This window comes from Pleuronectes platessa, chromosome 9 (genome assembly GCF_947347685.1).
Source record: "Pleuronectes platessa chromosome 9, fPlePla1.1, whole genome shotgun sequence".
Taxonomy (NCBI): Eukaryota; Metazoa; Chordata; class Actinopteri; order Pleuronectiformes; family Pleuronectidae; genus Pleuronectes; species Pleuronectes platessa.
Window position 1 is genome coordinate 24,855,223 of NC_070634.1, and position 20,128 is coordinate 24,875,350.

The 20,128-nt window shown below is 43.6% G+C and overlaps 1 protein-coding gene and 1 long non-coding RNA gene across 5 annotated transcripts in view; both read right to left on the reverse strand.

Moving 5' to 3' along the window:
* Positions 1–14,169, reverse strand: part of LOC128448690 (uncharacterized) — a 41,854-nt gene extending 27,685 nt beyond the window's left edge. For 2 of the 4 annotated variants that reach the window (XR_008339786.1, XR_008339789.1), the window contains exons 1-2: positions 10,492–10,765; positions 8,095–8,185 (exon numbers count right to left, since the gene is read on the reverse strand). This is a non-coding gene — a long non-coding RNA (uncharacterized LOC128448690). Of the gene's footprint in view, positions 1–8,094; positions 8,186–10,491; positions 10,766–14,048 lie in introns of those variants that run through there. The other 2 variants (XR_008339787.1, XR_008339788.1) reach the window with 2 other exon arrangements.
* sox2 (SRY-box transcription factor 2) lies at positions 8,455–10,498 on the reverse strand. The gene has a single exon (XM_053431463.1). It carries the CDS (start codon positions 10,351–10,353, stop codon positions 9,391–9,393), a length of 963 nt encoding a protein of 320 aa, XP_053287438.1. The 5' UTR covers positions 10,354–10,498; the 3' UTR covers positions 8,455–9,390.
* Positions 14,170–20,128: the final 5,959 nt, after the last annotated feature.

A 20,128-nucleotide genomic window follows, 5' to 3' on the forward strand; every position in this document is an offset into this window, starting at 1 on the left:
AATGTGTGGGGTTTAGTGAGTGTGTGTTCTTTTGGTCTTCTTGTGTAAATCAATGTGTATGTGTGTGATTTAAGTATTACAAATGTTGTGGAACATAAAACTGTAATCATGTAACAATAATTCAATTTTGAAATGTGAATATGTGTTTAAAGGTTAAGTTTAGTGTGTGTTTCATGTGTATTTGTGTGTGTGTGTGTGTGTGTGTGTGCGTGTGTGTGTGTGTGTGTGTAGCAGAGCTGTCATGTCGATGTCACTGACAAAGCCTTTGAACGACTACATTATCTCTGTGACACTTTGTAATGTAAACCTATACCTTTAAAAACACACTCACACCTTGAGTCCTGGAGATCTCTTTAAAACTCACACACCCAAACTATCTGGTGTCAACCACTGACATGTGGAGATGTAAGCTCCTCTCACACCGATGCTTCTGATTCCACACTGATGCTAATGAGAGATGTTAGCAGTCGGCTACAGCTGATGTTGTAGGCACTTTACTCCACTTTACACAGTTTATACTACAACACACTCCGGTCCAACCTTAGATACTAACCCCAACAATTGGTGAGGAGTCCTGGAGACCAGCGGATCTCAATAACAGCTCCAGTAAAATACTTTATACTGACTTTGTATTTTTTATTTTATAATTTTAAGGAAATAGGCCATGAACATGATAGACATGCACACAACACACTGTCGCACAAACATACACTGACAAACACATTTCATTTTCATATATACATACAGTCAGCAGGCTTGTGCATTCTCCCCCCCCGACCACCATCACCACTATTTCTAACTAATACTTTTATTTTGAAAGGCAAGCCTCTCAGCACAGGCGAGCAAACTGTAGCTGCCCTGTCACTGTGCATCAACAACACAACACAGGCCTGTATAATGTGATATAAAATTATTTATTCTTTTGGTATATTTTGACGTTTTTAATACTTTCAAAACAGTTTTATTTTTCCATTAGAACAGACCATTAAAGCATGATGGGAGTTATTTCACCCACTTCGGCCCCACTTTCCCTCAACGTGCATTTGTGGATGTGTCATATTCTAAATTAGGACAACCCCCCCTCCCCCCCACCCTCCTTCTTCTCCCAGTTTAATGTGCGAGTGGAGTTGTTGGTCAACAGTTGGGTCGGGGGGCCAGGCAGAGGGATGGAGGGGAGGATGGGGGGGGGGACACACAGGGAACAATGGAGGGTGCTGTTGTGCGCTGGAGTCGGTGGAGGGAGAGAGAGAGAGGGATGACAGAGAGAAAGAGGTTAGTGTCTGTGCTGGGAAACGAGAGCAGAGGAGGGAGGGCTCCTGTGTCTGTTGGCTTGTTAATGATGATTCAGTCCCAGCAGCTCAGCAGCCTGGACCCTCTGAATGTCCACAAACTGGGACCAGCACCACAGACACACACATTCAACTGCACATGTGACCAGTTATTATCATTATACAACGGACTTTAGATCAGGAGTTCTCTCTGATGCAGGATTCTGTGCAGATATTTAAATCATTGGATACAAAAGAGAAATCACAAATTTCTTTGGTATAAACTTGCTTTAAAATCGACCAGTTAAGTTAATGAATAGAAAATTGTTTTGTGCTCCATCTTAATGTTGTAAAGTATAATCAACAACTAAATTTCTCCATTTCTTTCGACATGTAAAACAATAATTAAGTGTTCTAGCTTCCATCTGACCACTCGTTTGAGGACTCTGTTGCGCAATGAAAAGTTTGATTAACTATTTGTTTAAACGTCGTGCAACAAGTGACGATGACGAAAAACCTACAGAGTCTTTCAAAATAAAAAGGCCCATTCCCTGCTGCACATTTTCAGACCATCAGCGACCATCTCCTCTCTCTCTACGGGGGATCTCTCCCTTCCTCCCCCGACTCCCCATCCACATCCCGGGGCTTTGCCCGGCTGTTGAGCCGCTCATGGGCGGCAGTCAGCCGGGAAACCTGCTCACACTGTTCCAGTCGAGCGACGCCGCTGCAGGGAATCGCTTCAAAGTCCAGAGAAATAATATGAATTATAGTGAAAAAGTAGAAAACTAAAAATCTAACTTTTAGATGCTTGTGCTGTTTTTTAAGTGTCTGGCTCCACTTTCTGCTGGAGTTAGTTTTTGAAATTAAAGTTTGAAATTCAGAGGTTTTTCAGACAATAAAAACTTAAAAATCCCAACCCACAATTTACACCCCAGTACTTTCCCCTTCCTCCTCCTCCTCCTCCTCCTCCTCCTCCTCCTCCTCCTCCAGGCCAGAGGAAGAACATCAGTAAACACATGCTGTCTCCAAATGTCCGGACAACAGGGGAGCAGCAGACCATGCAGCACTTTCACTGGTGGCTCTGCTCCCAGTCACCTGTGGCTTCAATCAACTAAACAGGCACAAATATCCTATAAAGAAAACACCAGCATTACATTTAAAGAATTCAATTTAGTATGATGGTGTTGGTGAAAATGTACCTTTCATCATTTGTATATGTAATAAATGTAAAGACTTTTTAATTGGACATTTATTCTCTGCTTGTTTCAAACTCAATCGCATGTGTCCGTCCTCTGCATTCTCCCCCTCCTCCTCCTCCTCCTCCTCCTCCTCCTCGCTGACCGTACAGCTCCTGACTGAGTGTCCCGGATCCTCCTCCTCCTCCCCGGGCACAGCAGCCTGCAGCGGGCTCAGCAGCCAGCACAGCCAGCCAAGCGTTTGACGTTATTAAATAATAAAGAGATGCTGATCTGGGAGCATTGTTGTGCAGGAAAAAAGGCCAATTAGCGCCGTTATCCTGTCATTATGGCTGTATTAACTCGAATTAGTTATAAGACAATGTGCACATTGACACTTGCGTTTTCCCCCTTTTTCTGTATCTTCAGCTATAGGGAAGATTAGTCTGAATATATGTTGAATTGGCGGCGGCGGTAACAGCTCTAATGAACACGAGGGGTTTCACTCAGTGTTCAGCACAAACACTCAATACATGATTTAATAGAAACAAAACAAAAGTGATAATGATAAATTATCAAACGATCAAATAATTAAAAAAGTCTATAATCTAATAGTTGTGAAATAATTGGGTCACTTGGATTATTATAATATTTCAATGTTAGATTCAAATTGATTAGTCAAAAGTAGCCTAAGCACAGGCCTAAGAGTTTAGAGATCAATAAGAAAAGAGTTGATAAATAACGTTTCTTAAAAATCTGGGAGTTCTTCTTCCTGTGTCAGATCTCAGATCAGTGTTGGTGCAGAGCTGGAGGATTTCCCTCACAGGCTTTAGTACAAAAGGCCTTATATTGTTGTTTGTCTGCTCTTCTCACGGAACCCTCCTCCTCCCTCCTCTCCTCCTCCCTCCTCCTCCTCCTGCCCTCTCATGCACTTTCTCCTGCCTACATGTGCTCATCTTCCCCAGATGCACGATTCAATCAATATCCTCTGTTGGAACTTCACACAAGTTGATCTTCACACCACACAGACACAGTTTTATAAACTGCAGTGTGTTATAAAGATTAACTTTTGTAGGATTTTGCTTTTTCTTCAAAAAGTATTGGAACCACAACAGTAAACAAGCTAAACAAGGTGCAGGTATATTTGCAGGGGTGGGATGTGACCAAGTAAATTTACTTCATACTTTTGAATGCATCTGTACTTTAAGTAGGTTTATTCTTTTCTCCTCGACACACATCAGCAAATATCTTTACTTTCTAATCCACTACATTTTTACAATAATTAGAAATAATCAGCAGAAGTGATTAATAATAGGTTAAGTATATATAAAGATCACATGAAACTTTTGATGAGAATCAAGGACTACATCTATCAGTCACTATTGATAGATTCAAAAATAGTTAGATAAAAATATAGAAGTAGGTAAACATGTATTATATTATTTTTAACCAGCATCTAATGTTGCAGCTGCTGCAGGTGGAGCTGAGTCCACGTTGCACATAAGCTTCATTCATCACATTTGACACAAAGCTATGACGGGAAGTACAGGCCAGTAAGATCACAGGCTGTATCTGAGTACATGTACTCTGTTACTTACTGACACTGTGTCCATCAGTGGGATACAGTTACACTAAAAAACAACGAGCCACAGAAGTGTTTTTGTTTTTTCTGCTGCATTCCTGTAATGATGGCGCTCTATAAAGCTGTCAGCATCAATGAGCAGAAATGATAAACGGAGGCCGAGCTGCTGCTGTATGGTGACGTGGTGGGGACGGGTGAGGAGGGAGGGGGGAGTTGGGGTAAGAGGAGGAGGTGGTGGGAGGATGGTGTGTGTGTATGTGTGTGAGAGGGTGGGGGGTGGGGGGGGGGGGGGTCGCAGAGGCCTCGAGCCTCTGAGAATGCAGGCAAAGAGCAGAGCGAGGCTGATGGCATGCTGGTCTGAGTCAGTGTGTGGTCCTATTCAATGGAAGAGAGTCTGTGTGTGTGTGTGTGTGTGTGTGTGTGTGTGTGTGTGTGTGTGTGTGTGTGTGTGAGTGAGTGAGTGAGTGTGTGTGTGTGTGTGTGAGAGAGAGAGACACACACACACTCTCTCTCTCTCACACACAGCCCGCTTCCCTTCCCTGCACCTGCGCTTGATCAGCAGGCTACTGGCTGCCATTCAGTCCCTCTATGCTCCACACACACACGCACACACTCTGTAACACACACACACACTGTAACGTACACACACTGAAACACACACACAGTTCTCTGCTCTGACAGTTTTGCTATTCAACCGTTCTCTCAGAGATGTTGTTGAACCTTAAAAAAGCTCCTGGGCTGCAGAGTAATGACAGAAGAAGAAGAGAGGAAGCTCATTTCTTTCTCTCTTTTTAATTCTCGAGGCTTCAGTCGGAAAGAGAGATCCACTTCACTCATAACTTCATATCTGTAAATGCAAAGCAGCTCTATAACTCTACATTCATTAGAAGAACAAGACTCAGGTTAAAAGGCCCAATCTGCTTCTTCTTCTTTAAAAAATCTGAAAAGTCTTTTCCACAAAATAAAAACACGAGGAAAACATAAAAGAAAATAGGTACAATCAGATTCAGCTTTTGATTCTGTAAAATATTTATTTTATGTGTTAGTTGTTCCATCAAAACACCTCTTGGAAAAAAGCATTAAAAGGTATTTTATGCTGTAATTACAGTAATTCGAATATTTATCCTCGTGTCTGTAATGACACTAAATAAAGTAAACTGAGTTGAAAAGCTTCCATACAGGTTTTTGTAGTTTATTTTTTAAAACATTGTTGTAAAGTTATTAAAGGCCAGTGGAGCTATTATGGACAATTCTAACTTTTACCAGCAGACATAAAGGAGGAATATTATTATTTAGATAGACAACACTTGGGCATTTAGACGGAAGTGAACGGAAACACATTTAAGGAGCAGGGGACAGCTTCGCCTGTGGGTGACGTCACCGTGTCCCCTCCTCCTTATTATCCACAACGTGGTGAAAAAGGAAAGTGGCTCTCGTAGGATTACAGGGACACTAAGCTCGTTTTGTTTGTGTGTGTGTGTGTGCGTGAGGGGGGGTCATTTGACCTAATTTTAAGAAAACCATATAATCTCCACAACAAACTATAGGATTTGGCAAACGACCAGTAGCCTATAAACTGTGGGTAGATGGTATTTAGTTGTTTAATTGAAATTATATTAAAGTTGTCGCAATCATTTATTTATCTAACTTTCCATCCGAGGCCTTAAATGGTCCGTGACCTGCTGAGGCTGAATCACGTCAGCAACAGCAGCCAATCATTTTTACACCTATGTAATGAAACACTGCAATGTTGTGATAAAGACAGACACACACACAAGCACACACACACACACACACTCATAGATAACATCTGGGAGGTTTCTCGCTCTCTCTTTTTTCTAACCGGGGGCAAAATAAAAAAGCAGAGGCGCGCGCTTACCACCTGTTGCAGTCCAAATATCCTGGAGCTGCGACAGACTCTGCACGCGAGCAACAGAGGGATGGATGAATAGATGGACGCATGCATGGATGGATGGATGGATGGATGGAGCCTCTATAGATCCCACAGAACACACCTTGTTCCTACGACAACCAGACACACTTTTATTTCACACGCACCAATTCTCCCCGTGCGCATTACGTGCGTAAAAGAGGTGCAACGCTGCGGACACTTGATTCCCTGGATCACCGGGGCCGTGCTGCCGCGGCGCCTTTATTTAATGTTTGAACAGGAGCTTAAAGCGCCTCCGAGATTAAATCACATTTTGGAAAAAGCACTGGGGCAAAATGTGGGCTAATATTATTCTACGGAGATAGCGCGATATCAGTGTTTTCAGAGTGAGCGTTCACCGTGGCCTAGTTCTGGCCTCACGCACATGGGAAGGGACTATTCGTAATCCTATTCCTTATTTATTGACAACAGCTTTGACAAGAACATACAGATAAATACAAATTTCGAATATGCAAAGAAGGAACATCACTTTGAAATCCAGCAGCAAAAAAAAAGAAAAAGGTGTGAATGGTGTTATGGTTTTATTTCTAAAAAAAGAAGCAGTTTGGGCCTTTAGTGGTGAATCCTCCTCCTGCCACCGTCCATCTCTACAGGCGTTACAAATAAGCTGCAGCTTTTAATGACACTCCACAGAAGATACACTGCTTATTCTGTGCATCCATTCAGAAACCTCCACCCCCACATCAAAGCTGCTGCAGTCGGGGGAAAATGTAATAATTTCTCGGGGCCTCGGGGCCTGCAGGGGCCCGGTGTTCGCGAACAAGAGGGGAGAAGCGACTTTAATGCGTCTGTACTCGTCCGACCTTTCAAAAACAACGTGTTTATCACCGGTGTTCTCGGCTATTACAACCAATTGAGCTGCTCCGATCAATAATTAATGGCGCAACCAACGATCCCCTGACCTCTTGAGAAGAGAGAGAGAGAGAAGGAGAGAGAGAGAGAGAGAGAGGGAAGAGAGAGAGAGAGAGAGAGAGAGAGAGAGAGAGAGAGAGAGAGAGAGAGAGAGAGAGAGAGAGAGAGAGGGAAAGAGGGGTGGGTGGGTGGGGGGGACCGATAAATACCGAGGGGCCTCTTCAAATATTCATCCACCGGTTAATGTGAGCTGTGCTCCCCGGGGACCAGGCCTGCAAGACACAACGGCCCTAATCTATCTCTACACACACACACACACACACACACACACACACACACACACACGCAGACACTCACACACTCCCACCAGACTCAGATTTAAAAAACCGTTAGACAAAGCTGTTCGCCCATCATAAGGATTATGATAATTAATATTTATTATTATTATTGTGATTATCATTATTATTAACAGTATTAATATTATTCTTACTGTTAATATTATTATTATTATTACTAAAGGAGGGTGAAGTTGTGAAAAGCAGAGAGAGACGCATGGGAACGTTTTTGCTGGAACCGGATCCGTTCCTTTCAGACGCGGGAGGAGCGAGCACCGGGAGTCACCGGAGAGCTTGAACCGTGACAACCGGGGTTAACGGGAACCAGCAGGGTCCGTTTGAATCACACATTAAATTAAAGCGGCCTCACTCGACACGGTGTAACGCGGGGTTATCACATGAAGAGTCCCGCTGCAGCTGGCTGCTTTCAAACCCTCTCAGCCTGAGATCTGAGGGAACATTCAGGCTGACGTGGAGGAGAAGAATCACAGAATGTGTCCCGAAAATAAACGACAAATATCAGATTAAATTAAACTAAATACGAAGAGAAAATGCTGCAGAAGCGTTTCAGGCCTGAGCTCATTGTGTTTATTCACAGCTGTAAATACTCAGATATCCAGATATGCTGGTGCCACAGTCATGAGTCATTAGAAAATAGAAAAATCCCCCAATGACACGAATTGTCAGTTAGTTTACACATATTTAAAATAAGAGTAAATTTGATTTATGCTCCTGTTATTAGTGCTGTGGGATTATTTCTGTCCCATTCAAACACAGGCCCGAATAGACACTGCAAATAATACATAATGCATTTTGAATTAATTCAAAAAGACAAGAGAGATGTATTAAAATGTGAACTTGATGCTATTGTGTGTTTTTTTTTTAAATCTATGTTATGATAGATTGTAGAAGAGGAGAAATGACTCTCTACCTGGGGACGATGGTTATTTTGGTGGTAAAAATCTTCCCCCTTTTTAGGAAACAGGCAACAAAGTTTGTCTTGATGGGCCCATCCGCAGGAACTGGGAAAACAGATGACAAGTGGGAATTATTTTGATCAGTTCCTACTAAAATAAAAAAAGTTTAAATTCTGTAAATTAAAAATATAGAACGTTGTTCTTTTAAATAAAGTAAAGAGTCCTAGTTGAATTTACAGTAAAAAAAATAATACTGAGCACAACTGCAGAAATAAAATAACTGATGACAACTCAACGTGTGTGAAAACAAAATCAAAACTCAAACAATTTCAAGTATCCAAATTTCCAAAATTTATTCATTTCAAACTGCATATTGAAAAAAAAAATATACTCAGCTGAAAGTGTAACTGTTATAAGGATGGTATTAGTTTCCGGTATATATACATGGAGTGGTTGGCTTCTGCGTACAGGCCACAATTTTTAAAATACAACTACGGGAATGAATTTTGAAATAAAAACTTAAAATATCACAGTAAATATACAGAAATTGTACAAATCAATTAGGAAATAAAGAGCACAAGCGTCATACCTCTAACAGATGAAAAGTGGGAGACGGAAATATAAATTAACAACCTAGATTTTAAGCTGTATGAGAGAAAAAAGTGTCTTATCTTTTTTTTTTATAAAGAAATTAAAATGTTTAGTAACATTGACCTTAAATGAAAAATAAAAAACAGTGTTACCTGCTTCGTCCCTTTTCTTTCCAATGATTTTCAGTAATACAGGAGCATAACTGATCGCTCCCATGTGTTTCCAGCTCTGACATTTTTCACGTTTCATATTTTTCTTGCCGAACGGCTGTTGATTTATATATATATATATATAAATATGTATATATAAAAAAACAGAAAGGAAAAAATGCAACCTCTTGCAGTTTAGCAAACAATTTCATCTGATTGTAATGTGTCTTTGATAAATACTGTACAAAAGGTGATTGCAATAATAAAACATTTGATTGCGACTCCCACTGTCTCGTCTTTCCAAACTTCCTCCTCCAGCGAACAGGGGGATGATCTCCTCTGGAGCTTCCTCTCAATCAAATGCAAGAAAAAAAAAGAGTCGTGTGTCCTTTTTTCCCCGGAGAACTTCTATACAACTTTTTCCCACCCCGAAATTTTTCTGTACAAAAATAGTCCAACGTTAAGTAGTCCACAGTTTCTCTTATAAAAGTTCATTTCTCTCTCTCTCTCTCTCTCTTTATCTCTCTCTCTCTCTCTGACTCTCTCTCGCTTCTCTCTGGGCTGTGTCTCTTACATGTGTGTTAACGGCAGCGTGCCGTTGATCGTCGTCCCGGGCACGGCGCTCTGGTAGTGCCCGGACATGTGTAGCCGGGTCTGGGCGTTCTGCTCGCTGACCTCCGCCCCGGGCAGGTACATGCTGATCATGTCCCTCAGGTCCCCGCTTTGGCAGCCCGGAGCGGCCCGGTGGGACGACGAGGTGACGACGGGCGGGCTGGAGCTGCTGGACTCGGACTTCACCACCGAGGAGGGCCCCATGGAGCCCAGGCTGGTCATCCCCGGCGTGGACTGCTGGGAGTAGGACATGGAGTAGGTCGGGGAGCCGTTCATGTAGCTCTGGGAGCTGGCCATGGTGTTGTACTGCAGGGCGCTCATGTCGTAGCGGTGCATGGACTGCATCTGGCCCGCGTTGTGCGCGTTCAGCCCCGGGTGCTGGTAGCTCAGCTGGTCCTGCATCATGCCGTAGCCGCCGTTGGTCCAGCCGTTCATGTGCGCCGCGTAGCTGTCCATCCGCTGGTTCACGCCACCGCCCAGACCCGAGCCCACCCCGACCCCAGACCCCATCCCGTTGCCTCCCGGAGCCAGCAGACCGCCGGGCAAGGTGTACTTGTCCTTCTTCATGAGGGTCTTGGTTTTCCTCCGGGGCCGGTATTTGTAATCCGGATGCTCCTTCATGTGCAGGGCCCGCAGCCTCTTGGCTTCGTCGATGAAAGGTCTCTTCTCGCTCTCGGACAGAAGTTTCCACTCTGCGCCCAGCCTCTTGCTTATCTCCGAGTTGTGCATTTTGGGGTTCTCCTGGGCCATCTTCCTCCTCTGGCCTCGGGACCACACCATGAACGCGTTCATGGGTCTCTTCACGCGCTCCGGACTGTTCTTCGCGTTGGGGCCAGAGCCGGACGTGTTGGTGTTGCCCGGGCCCCCCGTGTTGGTCTGGGGAGCAGGGGGCTTCAGTTCGGTCTCCATCATGTTATACATCAGGAACAGCTTTTCAGGTGGAGCTCCCGTGCGGAGGAAAGAAACAACCCACACAGAGACAAACTCCACACGCCAGAGGCAGGACGCTGAGGATGAGGAGGAAGAGGAGGATGAGGAGCTGCTGCTGCCACAAGTTACCTGTCGATTTCTCTCTGGAACTTTTTCTCTGGAAAAAAACAACAAGCACCGAGCCGCGTCTCCCACACTCTCCCTCTCAGTGGAGTCTCTCTGCGGGTGTGTGTCTGTGAGCGTGAGTCTTCTCCCGGTTGGCTCCTGCTATGTCGTGTCCACAAAACTTCTCCCGTCGCTTCTCCCAAAAAGCATCAACACACTGTACTTTTTCGCCTGCGTCCTTCTGAGCCTTGACAACTCCAGATAGTTTTTGAACAAGTTAATAGACAACCATTCATGTGACGGGGCCGTCAGCGAATAAATGGCTTCGACCTGGCCAATCAGAGCGGGCCTGCTCCCCTGACACACCAATGGGAGATCACACTTAGCATAAAGAGGAGGGGCCTCCCCTGCCCCGAGAAGCACACACACACACACACACACACACACACGCACACACGCAAACACGCACAGGCTGCACATAAGAGCCAACACTACATATTTACTATTTCCAGGCTTATGGAGACATTTCTCCGGGGACGTACACATGCTGCCTCTTCATGGACAGTTTATAGCATCGAGCTGAGGAAGAGGAGGAAGAAGATTTTTTTTAAAAATTAGTTTGAGCTGCTTTGAAAACTTTACTTCAACACAGGAGTAAAAAGTTTGCAAATAAATGCAGAATACAGACTTTACTTTAATTGTTAATAAGAACGGTTTTTTTTTTCTGGTTTTAATGTACAGATTAAATTCTGAAGATAAATCCAGGGCCTCGGATTCAAATAAAAACCAAAGTTAAATGAATGTTTTAAATGAAAATTCGTTATTATTCAAATGGGTATTGACATTAATGGTGTCACGTTCTCAGCCTCGTCCTGACACCGAGTCACGCTTCTCTTGTTCAAAATCAAAAAGTCACTAATTCCCCCACTTATGGCGCCAATAACATAACAACACTTAGATAAACTTTGTTAGTTCACTCAAAGCGCTGAATGGCGGTGGCGTGTGTGTGTGTGTGTGTGAGAAAGAGAGAGAGAGAGAGAGAGTGTGTATGTGGGGGGGGGGGGGGGACACTGCTGGTTTTTAGCGTTGAAAAGAGGAAAGGTAATCCAAGATGTTTCCCCCTGCTCCCTTTGTTTAGTGAAGTTGAATGCCAACACACAGAAGGCAGACGGGCTCATCTCAGCGCAAATAAGCGGGTTTTGTTTGGGATGTTGTCGCTACATCTGTCCGGACAAAGACACAACTCCACTCCACTTCCACCGCCACAGCGCTGCTGTTGTTGCTGGTGCTTTGAGGGGTGATGGGGGTGAGGAGGAGGAGGAGGAGGGCGAGGAGGACACCGGGCCGCACGAGGGGAGGAGAAATAAAGGTGAGGAATATTTTAAGATAAAGTGCGCGTTATTGGCACAAAAGGCGCAGCTCACTCGTATCAGCCTGAACAAGCGTGTCAGCCAATTAGTGTGAATGAGAAGCGGCCTCCACCTGCTTCACCTCACTACCGATCACACTCACCGTTATTATTATTATTATTATATCACTATTATCACTATTATTATGATATATGTGTAAATCACTGTTGGTTTGAACGTATAAAAGAGCTCAAGGTTTGATTATTATTTGAGTTTCGAAGTGTTGCTGACACTTGTTTTGCTTTTTCCCCGGATCTCCATCTGAGGGCAAGGTGTCCTGCTGCGTGACACCAGCGCCGCCTACTGGACACAGGGAGAACTGCAGCCACACCGAGGCAGGGGTGTTCTCCAAGTCGAGAGGAGGAATTGGTGCTGGCTGTTTTTAGAAGTTCGCCTGAAAGATATGAGAACTGCTAAAAATATTCTTCAAATTATATTTATTTTAAAAGGAAATAACAGAAAGAAAACGAGTGTTTCAGTCACAGCACACACGCACCACAGCTGTTACCTGTGCACCTCCAATAATTAAAGATAGATCGAGTACACACACCTGGAATAATTCAATTTAAATGCGTGTCCCTAGATTAAATCATAATTGAAAGTGAATGGATCAAGCCTTATTATTTTGTTTTAGTCATTTGATAATAAATGGAGGGAGCGCAGCCCCCGTGCTCTCATTATTCCGGCCCCGGCAACCTTACATAAGATTCATCTTGTGCGTAATAGGCTGCGAGAGGCGACACATGCAGCTCGGTCCATTATAATGCAAGGTTGAAATGGGCCGCTCGGCTGTTATCTGCATCTGAGTGTGTTCCCCGCTACCTCTAATCTGCTTATGATAATAAAGGAACAGCGGGGCCCTGCAGCTTCCTGAAAGCAGGCCCCATCCAGCCGGGAATGGCCCTGCATCCACAATCATCCTGAATTAAAGCCGCTGCTTGACAAAACCCAGGAGGAACCGGCGGGGCGGTTCCCTCGGACCACTTGTAAGCCCCCCGCGACACCAGGTTGGGATGGAGACAACAAATACGGAGAGTGCAGCACGCTGAGATATCAAAATACTGTTGTGTGGTTACACAATTTTAGGTAATGGGATCTTTGCAAAAACAAGCCACAAGAAATGGCAACAATAATAAAAAAAAAATAAAAAAAAGTGAGATATTATTCCAACAGCAGCCGCGAACTGTCGTGAAAAGTTTAAGCATTTTAAATGAAATAAAAACTAAGTCTGAGCTGATCGTGGTGATTCTGGCCCACGTCGGTTCATCCGAAGGGAATTTTAATTTACGCAACATTTATAAAAGAGACTAATCCCGTCAAAGCGACGCATGGATGATAATTGTAAGTAGAAGAGAGTTCAGGTGAAATGAAAATAAACTTGTGTGTTCTTGCCACTAGGGGCCGTGCCGGGGGCTGGAGACCAAGGAAACACTTAGTGAGAAGAACTGGGTGCAAATAAAATGTGGACAAATAAACACGTTTATTTCCCCAAATAAATAGTCGAATACAATTATTATAAATTTAAGAAGAAAACATAGAAAGATATTTCACTTATAAATATTTTTTAAAAATGTTTTAAAAAAAAAATCTTTCCATAATAGATGTGGAGATTATTTATTTTTTGTTGAACAAAAATGAATCAGGTGATAGCATGACGCTGTAAAAGTGACAAATATGTCGTCCAGCTATTAGACTATAATACATTAAATTATAGACTAATTTATAATAAGTACGGAAGATTAAATCTATAAAGTAATACTGGAGTGTTATATAATAAAAGTTTAATAGTCTGATAAAGGTTAATCAATCAAAGCAAACTCACTGCGATCTGTTTGATTTCTATTTCAAACGTCACAATTTAACGTTTTTAAAAATACATAGAGGAATAATTAAAGTATATAAATGATATTAAATGACAGTAAATGTCAGATGTGACGAAGCTAAAGGCCTGAAGCACAAATGTTGTGTGTGTTGAGGAGAAAAACCAAACCGGGCCGCAGCAGCTCAGTCAAGCTCATGATGCCATGAGGTGTCATTCCACAACACTGCGTGATTTACACACACTTATACACACACACGTATACACACACAGCCTACAGAGAGACTCACACTAACGTACACACTGAGACACACACACATACACACACACATCTCCACTGCTCTCCAACTTACTGCCAGTTTGGGAGTTGTCTTCCTCTCGTGTTGAAATAAAACAAGAAGCCGTTTTCCTTCATCCTCCACTTCTCCCCGTCGCTTCCTCCCCCCCCCCCCGGTGGACCAGCCTCAGTCTGCCCGGGGCGCGGAGCTCCGTGCGCCGGCCGCGAAACAGTCCAACCCTCCGCGTCCTCTCCTCCGCCAGCCCACCTCGGTAGTCCGCGCCTTTTGGATCCGGCAGCCGGCGCGCTGTGGCGGCCGCGCAGCGCCGCGGTGCCCCGCTGTCTGTCTGGAGCTCCGCTGTCTTCTCTCCGCTCGCCCTGCAACAAGAAAAGCCGTTTATGGCGACACACAATGTGAAAAGGGGGCCGATTTAAAAAGAAGAATGCGAGCAAGAACAACAAAAGTCAGTTATAGCAAAGTCTATGCCTCTCCTCTCCTATCTTCCACCCCCTAGCTTAGCCCACATAATGAGCAGGAAAAAGCTTTATATTTTGTTCACTGGGTATTCACAGATAATTTGAAGCCATTGTTTCTGCCACAGATGGTTCTTTTTAATACAATAACGGTGCTCTTTGTGAATAGCGAGCCCACAATAAAAATCTAAAGCGTCCTCCTGAATAACCATTTTGTTCTCTCTTGTATAGGCCGAACAAAAGCGCCAGTGAGGTAATGGCCTGCCTTATTGAAAGCCTCAGAATGGGGATTTGATAAAGATTTTTTCTCCGCTCCTTTTTGCTTTTGCACAAAGTACATGGCAATGTCAAAGAGAAACTGACACGGTATGAAAAGGGAAAGGCTTGAAAAAGTGCAGGCTGCTGCAAGTTCCAACGACTATTAATTACTATTACTAATTACTATTATTATTATTGTTATTGTTATTTGACTACTATTTGCATTCATAACTTTGTGCACAAGTCAGAGGTGAGGGGTTGTTGTGGGGGCTGCAGCCGAGCCGGTCAGGTGCAGGCGTGTTATGGGTTTTTACAATGGAGCTTAAATCCAGAATACATTAGCCTCCAAAGGTCTGCTGTGGATTTGGCACAGTCTCATAATAATTTTTGCATCGGGTGAGTCAAGTTGTGCTTGATCAAATTTCGTATTCAGGGCATATCCTTGCAGAAACCTCCTGTTTCTAATTCTACCCTTTCCCCTACAATCGCCTGGGAAATATTGCACGGCCCCAAAGCGTTGATAAGCTGCTGTGAAATGTCATAAATGCATGGGTGTTAATGGTGGCAGGAATCAGGTGCTGCTAATGTAACCCTGCTAAGGTTGAGCTGCACGCCTGCAGGTGTGTGTGCAGTCAACATGCATCAGCTCCTCCAGGATGGCTCCTGCAGCCACGTACAGCAGTCACCTCAGCCGGCCCACGGCTGATGTTATTTGTAATTAACTCATGGCTAATCAATAAAGCGTTTAACAGGAAGCACAATGGACACACAGGGGATGATCCCAAGCCAAACATATTGGATGTCAGTGATCGTTACAAGGCGAGGACACCCTGTCCGTCACGGGGGTGGCGAGTGGGGGGTGAGGAGGGTGAGGAGGGTGGACTGCAGTGGAGGATAGGGGCAATAGATGAGGGGATGAAGGGTGAGGAGGAAGAGATAGAGACATTGATACAGGGAAGGGAGAGAGAGCGAGAGGGGGGGGGGAGTGAGAGAGAGAGAGAGAGTCCCAATTCAACTTAAAAAAATTGGAGCAAAGAACAGACTCAGTTTCCTTCTGTTACCATTATCCTCCAGGTTCAGCGTCACACAAACACAAATTACAAATTAAACTAAAGTCTTAAATACACGGGATAAGCAGATCACGTGTATTTAACATTTCTTCAGATGTAAAAAAACTTGTTAAATCTGGAGATAATTTGCCAAAAATGTGAATGTGCATTTAAGCACCATGGTCAGAACAACTTTCTAACAATGTGCATCTTTCCCCTTTTTTCCCTGATGAATGTTTGTTGAAAGTACCGCTTCATGAAAAAGCTTTGATTCAAGAGGAAAAGCTCTTTCACACCAGTTTCAACTAGATGAGTTTCTCTCCATGTCCTTGCAATGACCAAATACAACATGAACACTGTATAAATTACAGTTATCAAGCTTCTTGGTGCATGACAGCAGATATCTGAACAGCAAATCAAAACAGCGACACCTACAAAAACAACAGCCGAGAATCCAAGAGAGAAATGACCCTGGACACCGCGCATGATTTACATGAAACCATCCAAAGGGTGCAGAGCTGCTAACAGGTGACTTCTCTGTGGTGCAGAGACACAGCAGTGAACATGGAGGGGGAAAGGGAGGGAAGAGAAAGCAGCAGAATATGAGAGCTTTAGGAAGATTTAAAGACTTGGGGACAAACAGAAGCAGAGAAGAGACGAGGGGGACGAGAGGGGGGGACAGAGAGACAGGAAGAGAGAGAGAGAGAGAGAGAGAGAGAGGGGATCAGTGCTCTCAGTGTGAATAGGCTTAGCAGTAAAGAAATATGACTGGCTCTTTATCTGATCAATCTGTGCCATGTAGTCTACACCACAGTCACACCACTCATATTAGAGAGCCGGAGCACTTTTAATTATAAACCCATCCACTGAGGCCGCGGAGTGTGATGATAGCATGTTGGAAAAATGTGGGGAGGGAGGGAGAGAGAGAGAGAGAGTGGGGGAGAGAGAAAGAAAGAGAAAGAGAGAGAGAGAGAGAGAGAGAGAGAGAGAGGGAGAGAGAGAGAGAGAGCGGGCGAGAGAGTCCAGTGGCACCATGAGGGCCTTTAGAAAGACCAGCATCATCATCACTGAATGCTAATGCATTTTACATTGAAGCTGTCCATTCACTCACACACACACACACACACACACACACACATACAGACACCCACACACACACTCACATACATGCACATGCATACACACACACACACTTATACCATACACATTTGTTAGCGTTTCCATATGCATGAGAGTGGACACATTTGCTGCATCTGTTTTGTGTGTTTTCGCGGTGGGCCTTTCTCCCTTTGTGTGTGTGTGTGTGTGTATGTGTGTGTGATACAGACACACGAACACCAGCCAACTGTCAATCACGTCAAACGCACACATTTCACCACATGCACTTGCTCGCTCACACACACACACAGAGACACATACAAACGCTGCTATGAGTAGAAACAGTATCATTGTTTCAGACTCTGATTTAATATTCGTCCCGAGAGAGTTTGAGGTATTAATGTGTTTTATCCAGAGTCTGAATCCTCTCTCTCTCGTCCATCCCTCCTGCTCTTACAGGTAGTTCTCTATCTTTACTTGTTTTGATGAGGGACGTTCCCAGTTGATCTACTGGGAGGACGTCAGCAGAATATTCTCACCATCTAGATCCAGTGAATTCACTTTGTGGAGCATCAACGTTTTCTTTCTTCTGCATGTTTTGTATATATTCCACTGGAAGAGGATGAATATCTGTTGGTAAAGTAGATGTATTGTTATCCCAAGAAGGGACGGGCCAAATGCAGAGAAATAAGAATTATGTATATGCCTGTATGTATACTGAACAGTCAAGGTGAATATCAGAGGTGTATTAATGTGACACTGCTTCTTCGTGCAGGAATGAAATGCTCATGTGGATCAGTGTGAGACAAACCCAGCCTTTGACTGTCCCATTCAACCAGTAGAGGTTTTACACCAGTTAACGTTGCTTTACGAGGTTTGTTGTGAATGAACTTCTCAAAAAGGACCAGAAAATGTTAGGGCAGACTTTAAATTCCATCTGTAAACAGCTTTTTTTTTGTTTATCGTCTGTGGTGTATGGACGTGGTCAGATTGTAGAAGTACAGGACAGACGGTGGGAAGAAGTCGAGGATCAGAGCTTCAGAGACACTGACATGCTGGAGGTGGTCGGTCGGTCGGAATGCAGCTGTTTGTCCAGGAAGCAGCCGGAGGAAAGACACGCAGACACAGCTGTCAGGTATTTACAGAACAACACTCCTCAATGGCATCTCATTACCGAAGAATGCTACATGAACAGTTTGCACTGAGCAAATACACCAAGATTCCACCGGTGGCCTCCTGTAGGCTGCAGGACAGTCATAGAACCTGACTCCTCCATGTTAGTGGATGGGACGTGAAACAAACCTGTCAAAGCAGATGTTTTCTCAAAGTTGGTTTCTGTCATTTTAGGTTGTTATCAAACGTGTTTCTTGTAATGTTGTGTATCAGTAGGACCTGGATGGCGTGGCTCCACTTCACCATCACTACTGCACAGACCTCGGCTCCAAATGAAATCCTGTTTCTAAAGTGCTGCTGTTTGAGTCTCAGCATCACAGCCCTCAACAAAACCATCATCTCAATTGTCACGAAAGTGGATAATTGTGACAATCTTGTACTAATTTTGGTCAAGAAGCAGCGAAATAAACTCGTGTTGATCACAGCTGCTTCACGTACAGCTGCAGCTCCACAGCCATCCCTCAACAGTCCTGCTGCACTTTAAAAAAACAAGGCTTCATCAGAGCAACACGAGGACGGCAACAGCCATCTTTTATAGAGAGGAAGCAATCACGCCCAGGTGTGTGTGTGTGTGGGGGGGGGACGTAGAGACACTTATCATGTACCATCATACTGAACTATCAGAAAGACACACAGATCTGAGTTCACTTATTCTGTCGAGATAAAAACCAAAACACCAATTACAGAACCGGTTACATATCACTAATCCAAACATTTAGAGAAATGGTTAGAAGTTAGATTGGATGTGAAATTGGACAAATGGAGTCACCACTACAGACAGATGATGATGGAAAAATGTCATTTCAGCAGATTTAGTGGTTATGGATAGTTTTTATAACATGTAAACATCTATTAGAGGCTAACGTGCAGCGTTTAAGGCTCATTTCATGACAATCGAGACATTATCCTTGACTGATGGTTCCTAATGCTAACGTCTACATGACTGACTTTAAAAACCAACATCTTTCCACTGATCACAAATATTCAGCTGACATCACATTAAGATGATGATTTGAATAATATCTAACTTGTTTGATTGACGGCTAATAACGATCAAAACCAATAACAGACGTTTACTTAAAATGTTCACGAGCATCAGAAGATCTGATTGGAGGTTAATGTGCCCGGACCAGTTGATGACACTTTAGAGACGAGTCTAATCGAGACATCAGATCCTCAGATCGGTCAGATGAGGAAGCCGGTTTTAAAATAACTTGTTCCCTGAGATGATTGATGGTTGTTAATGATGAAGTCAGATTAGCAGAGGGACATCAAGGACGTGGTCGTCCTCTGAGTGACTGTTAACAGTGTAGAGCTGAGCGAGAGAAAATATGAACATCTGAATCTTCTTACGACTTCTTGATACAAGAGATGAAGAACGAAATGATTTGATGGACTGACACCTCGTTTGAGAGCACACACACACACACACACACACACTTATTCAGGGATACACTACACAAAACGTCCCAAGCTTGTGTAGGTAAGGATAAACATTCAAGGGACAGCCACAATACATGTTTTAAGTGCATTTTGTCATTTATTTATCCTGGTTTTCAGATATATGACTCTGAAACATACCTCTATACGAAGGAGATGAATTAAATTAGAAGAAGCAGAGAATATACTTTTGCAAATTTAAGCTGCACCAAATTGAACACCTTCATAACGACCAGTTCCTAAATGTGCCTGATTTATTCAATCAAGATCCATGAATTATTCTCTGGGAGAATTGTGAGAATGTTGAACAATTAACAGGATCTTCTCCGACACATCCTGCATCCTTCAAGTTTGTGAAAATATGTTTATTTGGTTTTGTGTCACCTTGCTTACAAACAAACAAACAACCAAACAAACAGACTAACAATCTAACCGACAGTGGTGAAAACACAACCTTGTGGGTGGAGGTAAATGTGCGGCAGCTTTATTTCCAGAAACAATGTCCTTGTTACTCTAAATCAGACGTTTCCTCAGTGAGTGGTTGTTTGGTGAAAACATGGCCGGAGGGAGAATGTCGAGTTCATTTGACCTTTTACACAGCGGGCACTTTGACTCCTTCAACACAGGTGCATGTGTAATGTCACTATTAATTGCTGCATTGTGT

Coding starts and splice junctions, on each gene's coding strand:
- sox2 (XM_053431463.1), bottom strand. CDS start 10,353: ATGTATAACATGATGGAGACCGAACTGAAGCCCCCTGCTCCCCAGACC.